The sequence below is a fragment of the Dermacentor albipictus genome, chromosome 2 (genome assembly GCF_038994185.2).
Source record: "Dermacentor albipictus isolate Rhodes 1998 colony chromosome 2, USDA_Dalb.pri_finalv2, whole genome shotgun sequence".
Lineage (NCBI taxonomy): Eukaryota > Metazoa > Arthropoda > Arachnida > Ixodida > Ixodidae > Dermacentor > Dermacentor albipictus.
The window spans coordinates 50402816-50428164 of NC_091822.1; the positions used below are offsets into that span (position 1 = coordinate 50402816).

At 49.5% G+C, this 25349-nt stretch overlaps 1 protein-coding gene across 2 annotated transcripts in view; it reads right to left on the reverse strand.

Annotated features, from left to right (window-relative positions):
- Nucleotides 1-25349, reverse strand: part of LOC135904291 (arylsulfatase B-like) — an 82308-nt gene that overhangs the window by 30205 nt on the left and 26754 nt on the right. The window contains exon 6 of one of the 2 annotated variants that reach the window (XM_070532865.1): nt 22465-22761. The exons of the other annotated variant lie outside the window; for it this stretch is intronic. Within the exon in view, the coding sequence (XP_070388966.1) occupies nt 22465-22761 (297 nt within the window). The remainder of the gene's footprint in view (nt 1-22464; nt 22762-25349) is intronic. 2 annotated transcript variants of the gene reach the window in all.

The following is a 25349-nucleotide window of genomic DNA, read 5'->3' on the forward strand; positions in this document are numbered from 1 at the left end:
CCTCTCGACTCTTATCGCGACCCGGAGCCGTACTGGAATGAACAAGTGGCGAGAGCAAAGGAAAAGACTAACGCGTGGCAGGGGCGACAGCTGTCAATTTTCTCGCGTGCCACGGTCTGTAACCTATTTCTTACGTCCAAGATATGGTATGTCATGAATGTGCTGTGTGCTTCGCGGATCAACATCCAAAAAATTCACCGTATCTTCGCCGTTTTCATATGGGCATCGACTTGGGAAAGGACCAGCCGCACAAACTTGTTCTTGCCAGTAAAGAAAGGGGGCCTTGGGTTGGCACATTTATTTGTGCGACAAGTTGTGTCATGCTTTATGTACCTTCGCGATCAGAATGATGTGTTCCTTCACACAGTCATGCAAGTGCTTTTAAGCCGCCAGCTTCCAGGATTTGTTGTGTGCTCGTGTGAAGCAATGCATGGTTCCGTTAAAGGTTACCTGCGAGAAGTCGTGCTTGCGTACAGAATGTTGCATGTGCGGTTTTCTGTGCAGTACCTCGCCAATATTACTAGGAAAAACTGTATAAGGACCTAATTGACACTATGCTCCCTGTACCGATTTACCGTATGTCAAACCGTGGAGGCCCAGCAGATGTCCTCAAAAGCGTTAAAAGAATGCCAGTACACCCTTCGGTAAAAACTTTTTTCTTTAAACTACACACTAACACATTATCAGTTAAAACATGGATGCATAACAGGGGTATTTTTGTCCCGTGGTCCATTAACTGCTTCTTATGCAAGAAACCTGAAACGATAGAGCATGCGTTTCTAGATTGCTGGGATCCCCTCCTCTTCTGGGATGTGCTACAAAGGACTTTAAAAAAGAGTTACCTATAGATCCACATGGAATAAGATTCTTACCGGTAGAAACGGAGGCTTTCCCGTATGACGCTATAATGCTCCTGGGCCTCCACAGTTTGTAGAAAGCTAGAACGCAGTTCAACAATGCTGATGTCAATTCGCGACCTACACGTGATCACTTCATTGAATCTGTAGTACGGTTCAGGGATGTCCATCGGGCACTCCCTGAACAACCAACATGGATTGACATGCTAGATAAACTTGCAGCATTGAAAAAAATGTTGATATGTCGTGCCAGCAAAATCCTTGTTGACATGTTTTTCCTTTTTCTGTATTGTTTGTGTGTGTCAAAGCCGGCAATAAAGAAAAAAAAACACGTGGCTCAGTGGTAGCGTCTCCGTCTCACACTCCGCAGACCCTGGTTCGATTCCCACCCAGCCCATCATGCAAGTTGTTCTTTAACGCGACAGCGTTAAGGAGCTCGTGTCGCAGAAAAGCCGGTGTCGTCGGAATCCGTGTCGGTGGCGTTGGCCGTGAGCGATAAATCCCAGCAGGCACTTCATGAATAAAAAACAACTTGCAAGATGGGCTGCGTGGGAATCCAACCAGGGTCTTCGGAGTGTGAGACGGAGACGCTACCACTGAGCCACGAGCTTTTTTTTTATTACCGGCTTGGCAAAAGAAGGTACAATGTATTACATGTCCATAAAAACAACTACAGTAAAAGCTCGGTAATTCGAACCGCAAGGAGAGTCGCTTCAGTTCGAATTAACGAAAGTTCGAACTAACGAAAGTGAAGGAGAGCAACAGTACACTGCGATTTGGAAGTAGTAGGGCAAGTCAGAAATTTGGCGAGTCAGAAAGTGATGGCGCATGCCGCGGGCACACGCCATCTTCAAGTCGATGCTCTGGGTCCCACTGTGCCTCACCACCGATGTCCACCGAAACTAACGTTAGCCGAGGCTTAACACCATCACAATGAATCGCGACGGCCGATAACTCCTAAGCTGAAAACAGAGGTGTACAACCGATGAAGACTGCCGAGACAAAGATGCTGAGCATGTGAAGGTGGCGAAGGCCCTGATTCGTTGGTTCTTGATTGCAAGCGCAGCTGCGACGTACTTGATTCACTGTGTTTTGGCGCTTGCCGTGCCATCTCCGCACAACATTAGCAGCTGTACAAGATTTGCAAAGCCTCCGAGATTCGCAACGGGCAAGAAGTCTTGGAGGTTACGTAGAACGGAGAGGCGGCAGCCGCCGCTGCCTTCTGGCTGACCCCGCGTCGGTTAGATTTTTTTCCGATTTTGCCTTCTCTCGCCGTTCTCTCCGTTTCGGAGGCAATACAGCCTTGTGTGTAGGCAGTAGGCGCGTTTCTCTGGCCGTGTGCCAGGCGAGCGTAGTTCGAATTATCCGTGAGGGAACCTTCTCGCGTTCGAATTAACGGAATTTTTTATGCATAGACTTCTGTGGAGCTTGGCCGGACCAAATCGTACAGTTCGACTTGTCCATTAGTTCGAGTTATTGAAGTTCGAATTAACGAGCTTTCACTGAAGTCAATGGCGGATCAATGTGGTGTGATAAGAACGATGTAGGCTAGTCACTTTGTCCAAAGCACTTAGCCAATCAGGAGGGTCACTCTGTGCACAGAAAAATTCGCGTATATATAACACACTTTCAATGAAATATTCATGTGCTGGGGCCTGAACAATGCGCTCATGTCTAATATCCATACGCGTTCGCCACACACTGTGCATGCGCAAAAGCATTAACAGATCGACAGGCACTCCCTCTGGTTCCGCGCATGGCAGGAAGCGTATTCCGAAAGCACCTAACGGCTATTCCTTTTTAAGACTACGTTTTAGAATATCCCACAAAAACACTGCGTCATGACAGTCCAAAAAGATACGCTCAATCGTCTCCGGTTTTTTGCATATAAAGGAATTCACAGACTAAGGTACAAAAATGCCTTTGCTTTGCAGCCACGGTTTCACTGGGAGAGTGCCTGTATGTAGTTGAAAAAAGAAAGATTTAACAGAAGCTCTTACCGGCATTCGTTTAACTCTCTTAAGAACATCTCGTTCTGAACCTAAAACAAATACTGTACGATACAACGGTACAGGCAAGAATACATCAACAAGATCTTTGTACAACTTCTTACTACTAACAACGGCCAGATATTCACTGGAAAATCTTGCTTTTAGTATTCGGAAAGACGCGACCACTTCACGCAAAAAAGCACTTAAAGGCATTGGCCCCGTATACATGGACGATACTAGATAATCAGGCAATGAATCACGCAGCCTAGCTTGAATCATTGTTCTCAGAAAAGCATCCTTTTGATCACGCAAAAAAAGAAACCTGCTTACAATCTGTTTGAGGAACAAATGTGACAACCCCAGCCCCCCATTCAACACTCTATAGAACAGATTACTACGACTTGTACGTTCCCATGTTGAGGCCCAAATGAACATCGCAAATACTCTATGTAGCTTTTGCACAGACATCCTCGTCAGACATAACGCTTGCATCACGTAAAAGATTTTCGCGACTAAAAACAAATTACACACTGTGGCTCTTGCAAGCATTGAAAATGTATGCCCTCCCTATTTGCCGGTCTGGGTTTTCATTCGCACTACTTCATTGTCCCAATATTCTTTGCTATCTCGATAATGTTCGAGGGGGACACCTAGGTAGGTGCCTGGAGTTACCGCCCATTGCATGTTACAAAAAGTCTCGGGCTTGTATTGCCAATTCCCATGCCAAAAACCGACACTTGTTCCAGTTAATAGCACTTCCACTTGCAGTACAAAATTTTACAGCCTCTTGTACAACTGCTTTAACGCTGTCATGGTCCGTACAAAACACTGCTACATCATCAGCATATGCTAAAACTCGAACTTCAGTTTTATGAAAAGTGTAACCCCGAATGTTTGGGCTCTTCAGCAGCCGCAAACGAAAGGGCTCGAGGTAGAGAGCGAAAAGCAGGGGGGATAAAGGGCAGCCTTGTCTCACAGACGACAGCACAGGAATACCATCACTTAATTGCCTATTAATTATCAGCTTCGCTATACAACCACTGTACATCATTTTAACACCTTCTGTAATAACAGTTCCAACATTGATATGGTCTAGGATCAAGAACAGAACTTCGCGTACGATTTTATCGAACGCCTTGTGCAGATCTAATTGCAACATGGCCATGCGCCCGTACATTCCGTCACAGAATTCAAGGACAGTTCTAGCTGTGTGAACATTGGTAAATATTGACCTGCCTTTTATGCCGCATGTCTGATGTGGCCCTACAAGTGACTTAATAACACTTTGAAGGCGTTGAGCTAAAATCTTCATGAATATCTTATAGTCCACGTTTGTTAGACTGATGGGACGGTATGATTCCACAGACTGTAACCTAATCGGATCAGTCGTTTTAGGAATTAGTACTACGTGGGACGCTCGGAAGGATGGAGGACTTGTTTTCGTTTCATAGAATTCGCTAATCAGTCTTTCAAGTGCGACTGCCATTTCTGTTCTAAAGGCTTTATATAGAGATGCACCGAGACCATCTGGCCCAGGTGACTTGTGTGAACCAAGCTCCAGAATCGCTGATTCAATTTCCTCAGCCGTAATACTGGCTTCTAGAGCGTGCACAAGGTCATCCTTTAATCTCGGCATCAGCGATAGGAATTCTGAAGTAGTCAGTGTCCGGAGTATTAAGGCTGAAAATATCTGTGTAATGTCAGACGAATGCCTGTTTGATTATTTCTCTTCGATTTGGGATTTCGTTTTGATAGCATATTTCCGTTATCTCTTTCGACAAAGCGTGCCTTTTTTCATCACTGAGCGCGCGTTTGGTAGGCGTCTCTCCGGACCACAGTTTCTCGTTACGCGCCCTTATCACTGCGCCACGGTACATTTCTTCGTCTATTGCCTCGAGCTTAGTTTTAGTCTCTTTAATTTCCCTTGTGAACAATCCCGGCTCGTAGCACTCCGTACTTAGCATAAAATCTAGGGCACTCTGCAGCTCTTTAACTCGTTGTTTTTCTTTTCGCCGGAGTGCACATGATCTATCAATTGCGGCTATTTTAATACCACATTTGAACTGCTCCCATACTTGCATAAAACTTCCGAAGTTACTTCGCAGCATGTTCGCTATATAATCCTTGAATTTAGTCACGTACTCTTCATCTTCCAGTAATTTATCATTAAACTTCCACAGGTCCCAATTAAATTTCTCAGCTATTCTCTTCGTACCGATTGTGACCATGACTAGGCAGTGATCACTAAAAGAGACATAGATCGTCTGGTAGTCAGAACATAACAGCGAACATTCGACAGGAACATATATACGGTCCAATCTAGCATGACTGCCTCCCTGAAAGTGAGTGTACATTGCCTGGCCTTCATGCGTCGATATCAAGTCTACATCTTCAAGGTCGTGCTCCCCTACAATTTCGGAAAGTAACTCGGTGCTCCGATCTCGAAAGGAACGGTTTGTTTTCCTATCCTCTGCTCTACAGACGCAATTGAAATCACCAAGCAAGATCACCCGCCTTTCAGTAAGCAGGACAGGCTTCACCTGTCGGAAGAAACTCTCCCTTTCAGCAATTGCATTCGGAGCGTATACACACACAGCTCTCCAAGCCACTCCATCCGATTCAAAATCACACATTACAAGGCGCCCACTTTCACACGAGAACACAGTATCAACAGCCCCAATACCACTTCTTAAAAAAATAACGCATCCACCCGCTCTTCCAACAGCATGACATACGCAAACGCTGTATCTGCTACGATAGACCGCTACCATTCTGTCTGTTTGTTTTTCGTCTTCAATTTTAGTTTCCTGAACCGCGAGCAAATCTCGTTTTCTAGCAGAAGGCGGTTCAGTTGTAGTTGCCTTCTACGCGCCGACAGGCCCCTTACATTAAGCGTAGCAACACGTAGGCTGGAAGTGAGGTTGGTAGCCATCTAAGGAAAAGGGAGACGCCGATCAGTCTACTCACACATCAAACAGGGTGAAACCATATCCATTAAGGCGTTTGAGCTTAGTACTGACCCGATCAAAGACCGGGCTTCAACCGTTGTGGCAAAGGTAGCCTCCGCTAAGGCGGAGGAAGAGCAGACGCAGTACTGCGTTCCGGTGGCAATTTCGGTTTGGGCTTGAACGGTCCGCGGCGCGTTGAAGGTGCCTTCGGCGGAGGCTGCTCGCCGCGTTCACCGACCCATCTCGGTTCCTGAATATCCGAATCCTCGTGAGCCCGCTTCACTGGTACGCTTGATGCGGCGGGCATCTCGGTATCGGCGTCTTGCTGGTTGTCGCCCTGCTGCCCAGTCGTAACCGGACTTACAGCAGTCACGCTATCCGCTTTTTCCGGAAGGAACGCTGGCTTTGATGTGACGGCCGGCTGGGTTTGGTCCTTACCGGCTTGGCTGGCATCTGCAAAGGGTGCGGTTGCGGTTTCCTTGGATGTTGACTCCTTGATGGCATCATCTCCCTCACTTCCGTGGGTTGCTTCGACTGCGTCTGCTTCATCTATGAGGTGTTCGGCCACTTCATCACTTCGTGCCTGGCCCGTAACATTAGCGTAGCTACGCACGCACTGGCTCTCATCATGGCCGAAACGCCGGCATAGCCCGCAGCGTGGCACCCGATACTCACGGCGTATATGTCCTTTTCCACGGCACCGAAGGCAGAGCGGAGCCCTACCAGGAACATGGACGAGAGCAACGTCCTCACCAACACGCAACTGATGGGGCAAGTCCTCGATGGTAACACCCACCTTAAGTTTCAGTGTAACAAACCGTGTTGTGGAAACCTTGTCGACGCAGCCTTTAACCCTCCATTTATCGCGGGTTATTACAGTCACTTTTCCGAACGCTGCTAATGCCACTCGCACGTCGTCGTCTCGCACACCGCGGAGCAGACAAAACAGCTTCAGCCTGACACCTCGGTTGGTCGGGTCAATAACCACGCAGCGGTCTTTCACATTCAAAGCTTCGGCCTGCAGAATCTTTGCCTTCGCTCCTTCGCTGTTGAAAGTAACGGCCCACAGGTGGTTCATCTGATATGCCCCAAGGGCAACCACATCCGGCAGCAATGACAGACGCGCTAGGGCGTCGCGAAAATGCTCGACGCGATATGGCCTGGCGGTGACATCACCATGCAAAAATACTGTGTTCAAAACACTCGAACCTGATGGCAGATGCGGAACAACCATTTCATAATCCTAGGCAGGCATTTCAGTGCTCCTGATACCGCGACCCGGCTGGGCCGCTAAAGCCGCTCCTTGGGAGCCCATGAAGCACACGTCCGTCACTCTCGGTGGCCGGAAGTCGTCTACTGAGCCACGAGTTCGATGCTTCAAAGCGGTACAAAAGCGCCTCTAGTGAATGCGGTGTTGTCACAGAAACGAGCTGTTTCTAAGGCTCAGGCGTGCGTCGCTTGCTCAGGCGCACATTTCGTTGCCGCGCCGAACGCTGCGTTGCTCGACGCTCACCGCGTCCGATGCGGGGCGCGTAGTCGCTGCGCCGTAGCCCAATGTCTTACACCCCTTGGCGTGTCGACGGGAACGCTGTCGCGTTCCACTCTTGAAGGCGAAGCTTAAGCGTCCTCCAATTTTTATTCATGAAGTGCCTGCTGGGATATATCGCTCACGGCCAACGCCGCCGACGCCGACACCGACGACACCCGCTTTTCTGCGACACGAGCTCCTTAACGCTGTCGCGTTAAAAAGCTGCCACGGCCGCTGCAACAGAGCTGTCTTCAAGTGACATTGGTTCTTGCCAACGGGTGGAGCCATCGACAGAGGTCAGCAGGTAACGAAATCTTTGACATGGCGGATGTGTTACAACAATATTGGGGGGCGAGTGTATGCGGTATAAGTAGGCCGGGTCGGGGAGGGAGGGAGGGAGGGAAGGAGGGAGGGAAAGCTTTTCAGTCTTTCGAGAGTTTCGCGGTTATGAGGTCTCCGTCGTCTTCATCTTCTTGGCGCTGGCGACTGGAGACTTCTCTTCAGCAAGGGTGGGCCCCTATTCCAAGGCTCCACTGAGTCGCGCTGCATCGCTCGCGTGCTGCACTAGGGCCCTTTGGGCCGTGAGCTCGCTGCTGGTGAGCCGACTCTCCCATTGCTCCGCACTCGGGTGTTCGTGTTTGTGGAATGGTTTGTTGCCTTCGCACTCCCAGGTGATGTGGTAAAGTGTACTCCAGCGACTGCGACAGTGCCGAGAAATGTGCCCGATTCGATGGCAGTGGAAACAAATGGGCTTGTCGTCAGCAGTGCATCGTTCAGATGGGTTGCGGAAACGTGGTCGGTAAGAAGGTGCGGGACCGGGCTGAATCGAAGAAGCCGGGCGGGTATCAGGACGATGGGCTGAGCAGATGGTGTGAAGACCCATGTTTTCGAACTCTTGGCGAACAACTGCCTGGATCAGTGAGACCGTGACTGCAGATGTATTGGTGGGACTGGAGTCGAAGGCAGCCGGATAGGTGGCTTCGATCTCACGCCGGACGATCCTGGTAACATCGGCAGTGTTGTTGGGACGATGAGTGTCGGCACAGGAAGATGTCGCCGTGGTGTTGGGCAGACGGGCAAACTGCTGGTCAATACGTCGGCTTTTAGCGAGTTCCAGGCGGCGGCACTCTTTTATAACACCATCCACAGTCGCTACGTTGTTGCAAACGAGCAAGTTGAAGGCATCATCGGCCATTCCTTTGAGGATGTGGGCAACCTTGTCTGACTCAGTCATGTGGTTGTCAACTTTGCGGCACAGAGCCAAGACGTCCTGAATTTACGTGACATAGGGCTCTGTTGACGTCTGCACACGGCCGGAAAGTGCCTTCTGCGCGGCAAGTTGGTGACCGTAGGAGTTGCCGAACAAGTCCCGAAGCTGTGTCTTAAGTGAATCCCAACTGGTGAGCTCATCTTCGTGCCTGCGATACCAAACTCTAGGTGTGCCACCGAGGTAAAAGACTACGTTCGCGAGCATAATAGTAGGGTCCCACCGGTTATTGCGGCTGACGTGTTCATACAGGCTGATCCAGTCATCGACGTCTTCCCCATCTTTACCCGAGAATACGCCAGGATCACGGGGAGCGGGGAGAGTGATATAGGTCGTCGAAGTGGCAGCAGGTGTTGGCGCCGGGGGAGTCCGGTTGTCATCGCCGGGAGCCATGAAGGAAGGCTCGACGTACCGTCCACTGCGAAGCTCCGTGACGAGGTACAGGGAACGTCCACCTCCGCCAGATATGTTACGTAGGAAGACGCAGACGAAAAGCTATGTACAAGTATATTTACAAGAAAATACGCTGCGCTTCGCCAAGAGGCAACAGCCCGCGCTAGCTTCTCATCGTCGTCGTCATCTTCGCACTGCTCGCCTTTTCGTGATCGCACGTATTGTTCCGTAGCCCTATCAATGTCAACAACGTCAAAACGATGATCGTGTTGCAGAAACTGCCGTGCAGGGGAACGGGATACCTGTGAATTTTCGACCGTTGGCAGGGAGTACATGCACGAACCCAGTCGCGTACATCGGCATTGATCCGGGGCCATACGTAGAGGAACCATTTAAGGCGTTGTGTGGCATGAACACTGAGGTGAGCGAGCTGGTGCAGTGTGTCGAAAAGCTGCTTGCGTTACGCGCTGGGACAAATGGTTTTGGTGTGCCTGTAGAAGTATCGTAGATGAGTGTGACACCATCAAGCAAGATATAGTCCGACCACTGTGCTGTTTTGGATGAGTGCACATGAAGAAGCTCAGGATCATTAACTTGATGTGTGGTGAGTGTCTGCACATAGAGTTTCGCAGGTCGTGCAAATGGTGTCACGGCGTGCACATATCTCAGAGTTTCACCAGGTACATCCTGGTCGCCACTGCAATGTGGGATGTCGGTGGAGAATCCCGATATAAGCAAGATATGGTGGATTTACAGCGTCGTATGTGTCGATGACTCTCTGCATAGCGGATACGGTAGTGATTTGTGATCCGTGATGGTGCTAAAGGTCGGCCCTCGTAGATATGGCGAAAGTGGCGGATGGCGAGGTAAATTTCAAGCAACTCACGAGCGAAACTAGTGTAACGAGCTTGGATTGGAGTGAGCGTTTTGGAGAAACAGGAGACAGGTTTGCATGAATTCTCGATGCACTGCTGAAGAACCGCTCCCTCGGATGTGCTGGACCAGTCAGCCACGAGCACCAGTGATGCTGTGGGTTAGGATGTGCAAGAAGTTCAGCGCTTGCCAGTGCACCCTTGATCTTAATGAAGGCGTCTTCAGCGGCGGTGTCCCAATGCAGAAAGCACGTCTTGTTCTTGTTGGTAAAAAGGCAACCCAGAACCGCTACTAAGACAATGTATGCAAACATCACATTTATTTGTTTCTGAAGTTGAGTGCGAAAGGTAAAAGGAATGACCACGTCGTTCTTAAGATAGTATATTCATAAATGCAAAAAATAAACTGAAACGACGTAAACTCTTGGTATACTTTCATAACGCCCTTATTCAAAGTGATAGAAACACTGGGCAACACAAACATTTCTACAACGAACTAACAAATAAGATATTGCAAACTGATTACAAACTTTCGTCGGCAAGAACCACTGGGCAATGCAAACATTTCCACAATAAGCTAACAATTCAAAATTAAAAGAAAAACTTAAACTCTTTCCGTCTAAGAAACACTGGACAGTACAAACATTGACACAATAGGCCTGCAATATAAGATATAAAGTGAGATCATAAATTCTACTTTTTAAAACTATAAACGAACTACCAAACCAAATACAAAACATAAAGACAAAAACAGTACTTAATGACCAAGGGTTGTAATAACAAAGCGGCAAAGTACATATTTTATGGGAGAGGATAAATTAAGGTCAGGTGTGACGGTTTGAATAAAGCTGGCGCATTATACAGTGCACGTGTAATACATTACAAGTATACGTGTACTTGTTTACCTTTATTGGCTGCCCGTGGTTCATCGTCTAATAAATGTTATTGCTCAGCGCATGACGGGCCTGTATGCATCGGCAGTTTCTCGAATGCTATCGATGGGTCTATCCGCTGTCTATTGTCACCAAACTTCGCGCAATCTGACTGCAAGTATGCGTGACGCGAAATCTGTAGTTACTCCAAGAAGACACGTTTTCACCAGCCATTACTGTGGAACCTTCGGTGGCTCAAGTAAGAGAGCGACGCGCTTGACCCACTGCTCGAATTTGCACGATCGCCGACCGCGTTCGGCGCTGTTGCTGTGCTTTGAATGTAACTTGCTTTTGTGGGCGTAAGTTCACCCAATAAAATGTTAGTTTCGTGAGTCGCAGTTTTACGGCTGTATTATTCACTACTACGTGACATCTGGTGGAGACGCTAGTGCGTTCATGTACTGAATTCCCACGCAGAGACGTTATTCAAGGCCGAGCCACCAAGACAACACCAACGTCGCCAAGGACCAGCGAGCTAGCCACTGGCTGCAAGGATTGCCCCCGCAGCACGGACTTTTGACTGAGAAGTCCAGGAAGCGCGCGGCCACAACGTTAGCTACGACAGCCTCAATGTCGTGAACACCGATCGTGCTGCAGCAGCCCAGATAGCTGCCAACGTTCCGGGGTTCAAAATTTCAGGAGCCTGAAAGCTGGCTGAATACAGGTGAAAGGGTCGCTAAATTTAAGAACTGGGACAGCGACGGCAAGCTACGTCATCTGTTTTTCGCATCGGAATACGCCACTGGGACGAGGTTCAAAAATTGCTAAATACCGTCATGCACGACCTCATAGACCGATGCGTCAATACGTCGGATGATCTTGTAGGGTCCTAAATAGCGCCGCAATAGTTTCCCGCTGAGTCCTCGTTGGCGTATCCGTGTCCAAAACCAAACACGGTCGCCGGGCTGATAATCCACGTAGCATCGTCCAAGATTACACGGCTGGCTTTTGGTCCTCTGCTGATTCCTGATGCGCAGACTGGTGATCTGTCGGGGTTCTTCGGTGCGCTGGAGATAGGTGGTGGAGATAGGCGGCCGACTGTCTTATGATCGTGCAGGGCATGCAGGACTTCTGACCGAAGTGCTGTGGGAACAAATAGAAGTTAGTTTGTGCGAGCTGGCGAAATATTCTTCACCGGGATGTCATTTCCTGAGAAAAACGACGAAAATCCATGTACCGTCGGGACAAAGTCAGTCTTCCCTTGCAAATGTTCAGCAAGACTGCCGTGCTCCGGGTTCGTTCGCTGCTGCTCGGCAAAGTCGCCTTCACTTGTAGTACCTAAAAAGGCTTCTTAATCTTTCTCAACTCGGGGCAGTGGGTCTACAGGAGCGCAACACAGACAGTTGGTAGCACAGTGTTTTCTTCAGGACTTGCAAATTACAGTTTTGTGTTCTTGTAGTCTGAGGCTCCACCACTCCACGCGTCCTGAAGGGTCCTTTACCTTCACTAGCCTACACAACGCGTGATGGCTGCTGAAGACTTTGGACGGCCTGCCATAGAGGTAAGGGCGGAATATTGCTGTACCCCAAATGATGGCGAGGCATTCCTTTTTGGTTCTGGAATAATTGCCTTGCACTTTTGACTGCGACCGGCTAGCGTAAGCTTTAACCTGTTCAAGTCTGTCTTTCCTCTACACTAGGATGATACCGAGGCCTAGGCCACTGGCTTCAGTGTGGATTTCACTTTTGCCGTCCTCGTCGAAGTGCGCAAGTACCGGTGGCGACTGCATGGCTCGTTTGAGTTCTTGAAATGCATCCGCCTGCGGCCTCTCCTACTTGAACTCGACATCACAATTAGTTCGATGTGCCAGAGGCATTTCAAGAACTCAGCCAAGAAGACAGCCATGTATGAAAAGTCATTGACAAAGCGCCTGTAGAGGGCACACATGCCAAGGTTTCTATGCACTGTCTTCTTGTCGATGGGCAGCTGGAACCTTGCGATGGCAGTTGTCTTGTGCGAGTCGGGGCAGACACCAGATTTGCCGATGAGGTGGTCGAGGAATAGAAGCTCGCCGTTAGCGAAGTGGCGCTTTTCCGGCTTCAGAGTGAGTCCTGATGACTTGATGGCCTCTATTACTGTCGCAAGCCGCTTAAGGTAAGAAGACGGTATCCAAGTAAACAAGACAGGCCTGGGCCGTATCCATCACGCGCGGGAATGTTGCAGGCACCGAGCGCAATCTGAATGGGGTCACCTAGAACTCGTAGAGGCCATCTGGTGTGATGGTGGCGGTCTTTTGCAATCCCTGTCGTCGACTTCTATTTGCCGGTAGACGTTCTTGACATCCATTGATGAGAAGTATTTAGCGTTGCACAGTCGATCAAATGCGTTGGCTATCCGTGTGAGAGGGTATACGTTCTTCTTCGGGATCGTGTTCGTCGCGGATAATAGACGCAGAAACGTAGGTTTCTGTCCTTTTTCATCATCAACACTACAGGATATTCCTACGGGCTTTTTGACGGCTGGATGGTGTCGTCGCGCAGCATTCCGTCGACTTCTTGCCTCATACGTTCACTTTCTCTCACGAAAACTCGGTAAGGGCTCTACCAGAGTGGTTGAGTTCACTCTTCTTTTATTATGCAATGCTTTGCAACACGTTTTTGTCGAGTCGTCGATGACGTTGAATAGCAGTGTTTGTATCGTCGGAGAATACTTCTGAGCTGTTGCTGCTCACTGATGGTGAGACTTGTATTTCTGTCGAAGTCTGGTACGCGAACTATGATCACTGGGCTAGATGCTTTAGAATCTGAAAGGACAAGCGCGTAGCTGGTTTACACAATTGCCTGTGTATGCGATCGTCGTGCTGTTGTTTATGTGCTTGAATTTTTGGTTGAAGTTTGTTACCATCACTTTCGCTTTTCATCCATGCAGTCGAGCGATACCTTTCTAGACGCATATTTCACGGTCGAGTAGCAGTCATTTGTTGCCCTCGATGACACTTTGCACGGCTGCGGGTGTTTCGGAGCCGACGGAAATGACAATGCTGGAGAGGCAGGATGCTGACTTGAACTTCGAGCACAAGGAAGGCATGGGTACTACGGGTGCCCTCCAGCGCTATCGCTTGATCTTCGGATAGCGTTATCGTGTTTGAATTCAGGTCGATGACTGCGCCGTGCTGGTTAAGCAAGTCCATGCCGAGAATGACGTGTCATCAACACTGTTGGAGGATAAGGAAGGTGGCAGGATAGGGCCGGTCACGAACGGTAATTCTTGCCGTGCAGATTCCAGTCGGCGTTATTAGGTGTTCTGCAGCTGTCCTAATTGAGGGCCGTCCAATGCAGTCTTGACTTTCTTCAACTTGGCGGCGAATATTCCACTCATGACGGAGTAGTCGGCTCCTGTGTACACTAAGGAGTTTACTGCGTGGCCGCCGAGAAGCACGTCGTGGTCGATGGTTTTTTGTGTGGCATCGGAGGCAGACCTTGGCGTCGGATCACGGCTACGTCGTGTTGACCTGTGGCTGGAAGATCGCGTCGGCGGTGTTCTTATGTCGACATATTCGTTGCTTTTAGACGTCGTCGAGGTGGCGTCGTTTCGTTAATATGTCGTCGAGATAGTCTTTTTGGTGTCTGCATCGTCGGTGGAGGATCTCCATCAGTTCGACGAACAACCGCAGCTCCATCGGTTGCTGCTCTTAATTTTCCCGATGTGGGATGACGGACAGGCCCTCGGCTGGGCCAGTGCATGGTCGACGCGGCGGTGACAGGTAGCGGCCTGGGAACGGCGAACGGGATGGTTGTCGAGGGCTCCACTGAGTGGCGCCGACTTAGTCAGTGATATCCAGTACTACTTGGCCGATCAACTGAATCGATTGATTGATTGATGGATTGATAAGAAGGGCCTTCACTTTGCTGCGGGAGCGGAGCATTCACGGCAATGCCTCCAAGTCCCATTTAGCGGTATGGGCATCGGCGGTAGATGTGACTGGCCTCTCCGCAGTGGAAGCAAAACGGGCGGTGGCCGGGAGCATGTCACACGTCTGTCTTCCTGGGAAAGCAGCGACGGGCGGTTGTGCTGGTGGTGCCGGCGGACGAAGGACTTTCAGCGTTACGGGGGAGTGGCACGGGCGCGGAGGAGGACCCTGGCTGCGTGCGATGGCGGCGTGTGTCATCGCTTCCGGCTGTAGTTGCGGCGATTAGGGTTGCACCTCAGGAACATTAAGTGATCGACTAACTCCCTCGACAACGTGGGTGACTGTAGCCATCTTAGCTTGTGACCTTGGAAAAGGTTCCGCTGTTTCTCGCGAACGACCACTCTGGTGGTCTCGCGCAGGTCGTCGCTGTCGAGTGGTCGAATATGGGTGAAGTATGCGGTCAGCAATCGGCGGTTGTATTGCCTTGTGCCCATATCGAGCGTCTCCTCAATTATTATGGTCTCTAAACAAATGCACCAACGGTCTAGGGCAGGTTGGGTATCAATCCGGCGAAGAGCTCTTGCTTGACACCCTTCATCACGAAGCGAACTTCTTTTCTCTTCTGGCATCCATGCCCTCTGTAAAAATCGCGATGGTGTCGTTCGGGCTTCTATCATGGCTTCGGCCCTTTCCTTACAAGCGACTCTTATAAAAGTCCGCAGGAAGCAGCTACGCAACAGGTCCCATGCTCTAAGGATCGACTCCCCGTTCCCAAAACGCATGCTGGCGGCGTATTCTAAGGCGAAGTATACAAGCCGCAGTTTGTAGTCGAAGTTACAGGTGTTGAAAGCCGCAGTTCGTTCATAGGATTCCAGCCTGGTTTCTGGATCTCCAACCGAGGATCGACGGAAGGTTAGTGACTTCCTAGGTTATTGCAGTAGGATTAAGGACGCTGAGGTAGCATTTGGGGCTGACTTGTCCTTGATTTCTGATGTCTTCTCTGAAAGAGGTCCATGGACCGATAGCAGTCCTTGAAGCCTACGGCAAGCTCGCTGGTACTTCCTTAGCGACGTTGGTGTTGTCTTCGGATGTCAGATTTGGCTCATGGCTTTGCGGGGGCGTTAGGCACATGAAAGCACTAGCACCTCCACCAGATGTCACGTGGTATTGACTGTCAAAGACACAGTAGCAAAACTGTGAATGCCGAAACCAATTCTTTATTCGGCACACATGGGCCCTGAGAAACAGGCTGCACTCAAAGAACGGCGATAGCAGCGAACACAGTCGCTGGTTGTCGAAAACCTGATCTACCGGTCAAGCGCGTCGGCTTTTAGATATAGGTAATTGAAGTTTCTAGAGCAATCGCTGGTGCCCCGTATCTTTCCGAAACTGCTGCAGAATTCACGTCGCGTATACAATGCGATTACACCAGCTTTGGTGACAACAGACAATACATAGAACTATCGATAACATTGAAGTAAGTTCCAATCATGCAGGCTCAGCTTGTGTTGGGCGATAACATTTGTTCGACGGTGAAATGTGGTCACTCGATGAAAGAAAATGTTCACGTGTGCCGCCGATGCCCATGCGGGAGATGGGACCGCGAGGGTTTGCCGTCAGCGCGCCACGTCCACAGCTTGGCGAGCGGCGACGTGACATCGCCGACTACATAGTTCCAATGCAGTGGAGACGCCCACGACCTTCGCGTTCGCCGTCGCCAGGACGCTACCTGCTGCCGCAGTGCCAACAACACACTGGCGGAACACTGGGGTGATCAGTAGGCCCCTAACCAGAAAAGTAAACACAGCAACCGATGTAGGTGCGGCTGCTGCACGTCGAAATAATAAAGATCCTCCACCGCCGACGATCCGAAAGTGGTGCTGACAAACTTGAGCCAGGATTTCAAGTAGATCATCAAAAGCACAACGATCGCATAGATCAAGTTAATTGTCGAAACCAGCAATGCGTTTATCCCTTGGGATTCTGCCGCACCAACCCCGATGACCATAGTTCCCGAACCAGACTTCGACATAAATCCGAGTCTCCCCATGCGTAAGCACCAATAGCTGAGAAGGCTTCAGCGGCGATACAAATACAGCGTTTTGACGTCATCGAGGATTTCACAAGCACTATATGCAAAGCATCGCATAATAACCGAAGCGTGCGCTCGACCACTCCGATAGAGCCCTTACCGAGGTTTTTTGCGAAGACAGGAATGAATGAATGAATAAACTTTATTTTCGTTTTAAGAGAGGGGAGGGGCCGAAGGAGGAGAAAAGGAGGTCTGTGTACTCCAGTCCCAGCAGGCGTCCGTCACCGCATTATGTGGCTAGACGTCGGTCTACTAGTCGTGTTAGGCCTCTGCTACCTCTTCAGCCCACTTCAGGACTCGGTCCTGATGGGTAGCATCGGAGCTGCGCAGGGCAGTCCCGCACAGCTCCTCGCTATTAATTAATGGTCTGAAGGTGCGGGAGGGTGGAGCTTTGGTGGGACATTGACACATGATATGGGAGAGATCTGCTATCGCGACAGGGCAAAAGCGACAATTGGGTGTCGGGTATGTGACGTGATGCTATGAACATGTCAACGAAATGCTGCGCGACGACATCATCCAGCCGTCCAAAAGCCTGTGGGAATCTTCTGTAGTCTTGGAGAAAAAAAATGGACGGAACCCTACGTTTCTGCTTCAAGTATCGTCGACTGAACACGATCACGAAGAAAGACGTATACCTCCTCACACGGATAGACGACGCATTGGATCGGCTCGGCAGCGATAAACATTTCTCATTGATGGATCTCTAGATTGGTTACCGGCAAATAGAAGTCGACGAAAGGTATCGCGAAAAGACCGCCTCCATCACGCCCGACGGTCTCTTTGACTCCTAGGGGATCCCATTCGGACTGAGCTCGACGCCTGCAGCATTCCAGCGCGTAATGGATACGGTGTTAGCCGCATTGAAGTGGCAGGCCTGTCTTGTTTAGAACGACAGAAAGCTGAGCTAGTTGGTAAGGATTCATTATGCAAAAAAGAGGTGAGGCGTGCAGACAGGACAGAAGAGTAGAGAAGTGGACAACACGTCTTGTTTACTTGGATAGCTTCTTGTTAACCTTAGGTGGCTTGCGACAGTACTCGAGGCCATGAAGCCATTAGGACTCACTCTGAAGCCGAAAAATTGCCGGTTCGCTTACGACGAGCTTCTACTCCTGGGCCACGTCATCAGCAAATCTAGAATCCGCCTTCAGTCGCAGAAGACAGCTGCCATCGCAATGTTCCAGCTGCCTGTCGACAAGAACGCAGTGCATAGATTTCTCGGCATGTGTGCCTACTACCGGCGCTTTGTCAATGACTGTTCGCGCATAGTTGATCCTCTGGCACTTCGAACTAAATGTGATGTCGAGTTCAAGTGGGAAACGCCACAGGCCGATGCATTTCATGAACTTAGACGAACTCAAACAAGTCGCCACCGGTAATTGCGTGCTTCGGGAGCACGCCAAAAGAAAATTCCACACTGACGCCAGACGCCTAGGCCTCGATACCGTCCTAGTGCAGGGGAAAGGCGGACTTGAAGAGGTTAAAGCTTATGCTAGCCAGTCGCTGTCAAAAGGCAATAATTCTGCAACCGAAAAGGAATGCCTAGCCATCACTACAGCTACAGCAAAATTTCGCCGCTACCTTATGGCAGGCCGTACAAACTCGTGAGCGGCCATCACGCACTGTTTTGGCTAGAAAATTTAAAGGACCCTTCAGGACGCCTGGATGGCGTAGCCTCAGACTGGAAGAATACGGCCTAATTGTAATCTACATGTTCGGACGAAAACACTGATGCCAACTGCCGGTCTCGCACTCCCATTGACACGCTGCCCCAAGGTGACCAAGACAAGGACGCCTTTTTCGGTACAATAAGTGCAGACGACTTTGCCGAGCAGCAGCGAGCGGACCCGGAGCTCAGAAGCCTTGATGAGTACTTGCAATGCGAGACGAAAGTTTCCCGAGGGTGTTTAGGCACGGAACGTCCTCGCTTTGTTACGAAACGACATCCTGGTGAAGAAAACCTTTTCGCCAGCCCGCGCTAAGTACCTTATTGTTGTACCCGCAGCAGTCTGGTCAGAAGTTCTGCACGTCCTGCACGATGCTGAGACAGCCGGGTACCTCCGATTACCCTTACGCTTGCCAGAATACAAGAGAAGAGCTATTGGCCGCATCTCACCACTGACGTGGCGCATTACGTCAAGACATGTCGAGACTGCCAGTGACGCAACACTCCCTCGCCAAGGCCGCTGGGATTACTACAGCCGGTCGATCCTCCTTGTCTACCGTTCCAGCAGATCGGGATGGATTTGTTGGGACCCTTTCTGGCGTGAACGTCTGGAAACAAGTGGATGTTAGTGGCCATCGATTACCTTACCCGCTACATCGAAACGAAAGCTCTGTCAAATGATAGTGTAGCGGAAGTAATAAAAATTTTCGGCAAGAACATCCTGCCACTATATGGTTCGCCAGAACTCCGCATTACTGACCGAGGAGCGGCTTTCACAGCAGAGCTTACGCAACCCAAGCTGTAGTATAACCAGAGAAGTCACTGGAGGACCACTTCCTACCACCTGAAGACATTTGGTGCTTACATCTATTCTCGATTACAGGAGAGTCAGTCTTTTTTAACTGTGACGACATAATTTTCGACAAGGCCTGCAACCAGACTGCAACAGTCAGTGCCGGCCGTCACAGAAGTTGCTTGCGCACTGGACGGTCCTAATGACGACTATTTGCATTCCTAAGTATCTTCTGCAATGCGCTCCCATCAACAGCGCACCCTCTTGACAGCCAGAGCTATCTTCAGCAGCGTGATCGCGTTTAATGAAAAGAAAGGGATGCACTCGGACCCAGGTGCTTGTACTACAGTCGCGAGCACAGAACAAGAAGCAGAAGTAAACAGGCATCCTGGAGACGGTCCGATTGTCTCTTTTTTTTTTCCACTACTCTATTACAGCGGCGCTGTATATGTCGGCACTCCCATACATTTTCAATCTCCCTGACTAGAAGCTCCTGCGCCCTATATGAGGAGGGAAAACAAACAAGGCGCGTGCTAACACGTGGCGTAGCAAGCGAAAAGCTTAGAGACCACCCAATAGACAGCTTCATACAGTAATTACTATAACGAACGCTGGCGCTAGTGTCCACCGGAGCTGCAATCAGGGCTTTTCAGCCAGCATGGAAAATGTAGGAAGCACAAGAGTTTGCCAAAAACTTCGTGATTCTTACTTTAAACGTCTCTTCACCATCGCCAATCCGTCACCTTCAGAAAAAAAACTAAAGATTATTGAATTATACGCCTGCCGGATTCCAGCACAGGACCTCTAGGACATGACTCCGACATTGAAACCACCACACCACGGGCGCATGCATTGACACGTGGCATAGAACACTCTTCTGAAATTCTTGGCGGCAAGCAAGCGCATGCGATGATCAGGGTCTTGAGACACTTCGCCCAATTCCCTTTCGACACATTGACTAGTTGAGCCACTATTATTACAGATGGCGCGTGTGGCAAAAATTAAATTATGGGGTTTTCATGCCAAAACCAGGATCTGATTATGATGCGTGCCGTAGCGTGGAGTAAAAAAATTTAGACCACCTGAGGTTCTTTAACGTGCACCTAAATCTAAGCACACGGGTATTTTCGCATTTCGCACCTCCCAAAATGCGGCCGCCGTGGCCGAGTTTCGGTCCCGCGCTCTCGTGCTCGACAGCCCAACGCTAATGACTAAGCAACCACGGCGAGTGGTGCGTGTTCGCAGGGTATTCTACAGACGCGAGAGGGAAAAGACCCCAAAATAAGTAAACTGGTATACGCAGTGGTGTGCTTTGTTTTTTTTCTACAGCTCCATTGATAATCCACATTAACTGAGGGGAAGAACTACCACTTTTAAGGCGAAAGTCTTAGACATTTATGTTTCAAGGTCACGCTGTATGTGCAGCTGTGTGTAAGAGATTATTACTCATTTTTTTCATTTCATTTTTTTTTCGTTTATTAATACTGTCAGCCTCATTGAGGGGCTATAACAAGAGTGGAAAAAACGGAACTGAACAGCAAAATAAGTAGTACAGAGCATATTGAAAACCGTAGTTATACATTAGTTAAAGGGAAAAAAAGATCATCTCGATAAATGCACCCATAAACAGAAACAAAAATGCACCACTCAGAAATGAGAACAGCAATCTTATACAGCAGCAATCTGATCTCATCGCCCTGTGCTAGTGCCATAAATGAAATTATCTAAGTGGCGTAGGAATTCAGCTAATGATGTCGACCGAACAGCAGAATCTGGAAGAGTTCCAGTCTCAACAAAGTAATGATTGATTAGTAATTGTACTAAAATGAATATAAGTTAATAAGGTGGATTAAGGCATACTAAGGATAATTAAGGTGGAATAAAGTCGTTGAAGGTGGCTTAGAGTGTTACGTTACGTCACCACGACGTTACGTCACCACTTGTGAACTTTGCCAACGACGCAAGAAACCTTCCCAGCTCCCCGCTGGTTACCTGCAGCCGCTTGACATCCCTGCCGAGCCCTTCCATCGTGTCGGCTTAGACCTTCTCGGCCCATTTCCGGAATCCACATCAGGAAACAAGGGGGTTGCAGTCGCGGTGGACTACGCGACCCGCTATGCCGTAACCCGCGCTCTTCCGACCAATTGCGCAACTGATGCTGCGGACTTCCTCCTGCATGATATCATTTTGATTCTTGGTGCTCTGCGTCAATTGCTAACAGACCGTGGTCGTGCGTTCTTAGCCAAAGTCATTGACGACATCATGCGTGCCTGCTCAATACAGCATAAATTTACCACCTCCTACCACTCTCAAACGAACGGCCTCATTGAGCGTTTGAACCGCAGCCTTGCAGATATGGTATTCCAAATATGTTTCAGACGACCACCGTGACTGGGACCAGGCTCTACCTTACATTACATTTGCGTATAACTCTTCCTGTCTCGAAACTGCTGGCTTTTCGCCTTTTTACCTCTTGTATGGCCGTGAACCAACGCTATCACTGGACACTGTGCTTCCGTCCACCACAGCTTCAACTGGCGCTTATGCCCGTGATGCTATCGCCCATGCTGACCATGCTCGCCGACTTGGGCGCACTCGTATACAAGTCTCTCAAGGCAAACAAAAGCAACGCTACGACCTCCTTCACCGTGATGTCCATTTTGTGCCCGACACCCTCGTGTTGCTTTGGTCACCATCACGTAAAGTTGGCCTTTGTGAAAAACTGCTTTCCTGCTACACAGGCCCATATCGCGTGCTTCGCCAAGTAACCGATGTCACCTACGAAATCGCTCTAGCCACGCCCACTACGTCCTCCGCTGTGACAACCAGTGACATTGTCCACGTCGCCCGACTCAAACCCTACAGCTCTCCACGCGCCTTGGATAATTAACAGCACCGTGACGGCGCTTTTGCCGCAGGAGGGTATTGTTACGATATCATCGAGCGATGCTCAAGGGACGAGCCGCCGCGAGGACGATGACGAAGTGGGTCTGTGCCCTTGGCGCGAGCGAGTGTCGGCCTGGCGATCTGTCTCCAGTGTAAATAGCCTGTATATAGCCTCTTTAATCTGTGTCTTTCCACACGTAACAATATATGCGCCAAGATATTGGCCCAGCAGGCGCCAGTAGCCCCGCCAAACCAGGGAGGATATGCAAATTTGGTTATTCATAGGTTTTATCTAAGCTGCAATGCCTCACACATATAATAGCAGAATAGATGACACCTTCAAAAAATGAAATTTGTAATGTAGATAGGAAACCTTGTTAGGCATATACCAGCTGCTGAGTAAAGCGTGGGAAGCCAGTCAGTGATATGCATCAGCTGGTGTGATACCCTGCGGTGTGGAAACAGCCGACGAGTCCACATGAAAGCCGCTGAGCGTACGCGGCCCTCCCAAAGCGTGCTCTTCGCCCCGCGCAGAGGCCAGTTGCTGCCCAGGTTGACCGTGGCGCTATCAAAGATAGCTGCACCATTGTCGCTGCTGAACACAATGATGGTGTCGTCCAGCATCAATGCCGCTTCCAGCGCTTCGAGCACAGCGCCAACAGACTGGGCCAGGGCGTCCACCATTCCTGCTTGAAATGCCTGCTCTGCTTTAAGCGGCTGGAGGTGGAAGAGATGCCAGTGTGGCTATGTGCGGCGGCACTTAATAAGCTGCTCAGGTTGGAACGACATTCGCAAAGATAGGAAATGCTGTTGTCACCACAAGGATAGCTGTTTGGGCCAGCTGGCACATCGTTAAACACTTCAAAGATTCCGTCATGAGGCGAATAAATCACATGATGCCAGCTATCTTTTTGTCGGAGAAAACCACTTTGGTCTCTCTCACTGCTCCCAGTAGGTCACGGAATTAAACGAACCCTTTTCTCTCATAGAAAAAAAAAGTTTGCTGAATCCGGTGCAATTAGTAAGGCTAAGAGAGGAACCTTCCGCCAACCAACAGGAAACGTACAAACGCAAGGCTGACTACGCAGTAATTCGTCCTATTCTTGCGAGTGAAATCCGCTTCAACATACCACTGGCATGGCGCGCCCGAAAGTTATGCAGACGACGCGATGCCACGCTGCTAGGCGCGAGTGGTTAAGTTACTTACGATGTGAGAAATTTAGAAACGTCTTGCTATGAAATTTTCCTTCTAAACATTCCTTTACATAATCCCTTATGACTTTTTGCTGGACCATCTTGTTACTAAATGGGTATTTTGCTAGATACTTTGCCTAGCATGAAGCGCGTTTCTCGGCTTAACTGCAGCTTAATCTTCCATTGCAGGCGAGACAGTGTTCGTAATGGTGAAGCGTACGTTTCTTTTTCATCGTTAGTGGCTGACCCGTGTAACTGAAGCACAGGCAATGTTAGGTTTGCTGCTTCGCAGTGCCAGGGCTGTCGGTGACGGGAGGAGCAGGTGGCACGAAGGCACGCTCCGCGTATGAGCTGCCCAGCCGTGAACAAGAGCTGTATTATACGCAGCAAATGTGTATTTTACAAAAAAAAAGAATTTACAGTAACAACGTGTCATTATTTCATTTTTTTGGCACCGTTAAAGCTGCATCAACGTATACGCTTCATATTATGCACGCTAAAGCAGCATATACCTAAGATGCGCACTTACCTCGCCGCATCGGCACTGTCACAGCCGCAGCAAAAGGAGGGCTCACGCATGCGCAAATGTCTCTGACAGGATCGTGTATCCGAGTATGTTATAACTGTATTGTTGGATACAGGTAGCACCGCACATAAAATTGGTTTTAAATAATTTCGCTTTCTTTGCGACCTAACCAATTTTTTGTGTATTTCATGTCTGTCATGTGTTCATGTGTTCGGATCCCGAAGATTACGCACTTTAACAACCAGGAAAAAGTGCATGGTGGTACGGTACAGCATAGTGGCATGGTAGTAAGTGGAACGTTGTCGAATGCATCGCTTGGATCAGCTGGTGTTTTCGGATGCTCTCATCGAGATGCGACTCGTCTGGTCACGTACACTGCACAGGGTTTCGAAGTCGTTCTCGCGGAAGTACAGCTCGATGTACCGTCTGGCTCCCACGTACGCGTTAGGCACGGAGGTAAGAGGAGCGCCAACCATTACTCACAGTGCGACACCCTGCCCAAAATAACCACCGTTAAACGTATTGGTGGATGGCTCTTTGTAAAATTAAAACAAAGGAAGCGAAGCATCGACAGCTCTCGTTGATACGGCAAAATCTACTTCGTTCTGGAAATCTGATGACACATTCTACATGAGCAAATTGAATTGCGACGACTAGACGCGGGTTTGATCACTAGGACGCCCTTACCCTTATTAGCTCTTAACACCACGCAGCGAGGTGAGGGTGAAGCGCGACCGCGCGTTGCAGAAGGGTAGCATGAAAGTGGATGAAGGGGACAAAATGAGGTTACATGAGGGAGTAGCGATGCATGCTAATACGGCTATTTGCGACATGCGTTTTTAAAAGTGCAATAATAGTTTTACCGTATTCTGACACATCGCCAAGTTTGGGCATTCATGGTTTTTAATAACCAACATGTAATGGCGCCAAACATTTTCAAGCCTTCGTAGTTGTGACTTATGCAGGGGATGTGTGAGGCACACAGTGATAGGCTAAGGATTTTTTTCTTGGGAAGAAGTGACAGCGTTTTTGGGGCCGTTATAATATACAGGATTGTGAAACATAGTTCCAGCGCACATTTGAACAAGGACGAGGCGAGAAAGACAACACGAACGCCGGACTTCAACTGAGTTTTATTCATTGGAAACAGGGCTTTATGTACACAGGGGGAGGGGGTGGGGGACTGCTACTGTGCAGGACCACTCAAAAATTTTTGAGTGGTCCTGCGCAGTAGCAGTCCCCCACCCCCTCCCCCTGTGTAGTGCGCTGGAACTATGTTTCACAATGCTAATCATAACCAACTAGCCCAGCTGTCCATACTTAGCTATATTATACAGGCGCGGCCACTATACTGGCGGGAAAAAGAGCGCGTTGTGTAGCTTCGCACAATGCTCGACCAGCGGCGCCTCATGAAGACTTGTGGCGCTGGCGCAATCAAATCGACTGGCAAAAAGTCCGGCGAGTCATCTGCTAATACTTAACGAGGCGCCGTTGTCGCTCCGCGGAACGCTGTCAAAGGCTGGAGTGTCCCTGTTAGCAGCGGCCGTGCCTGTA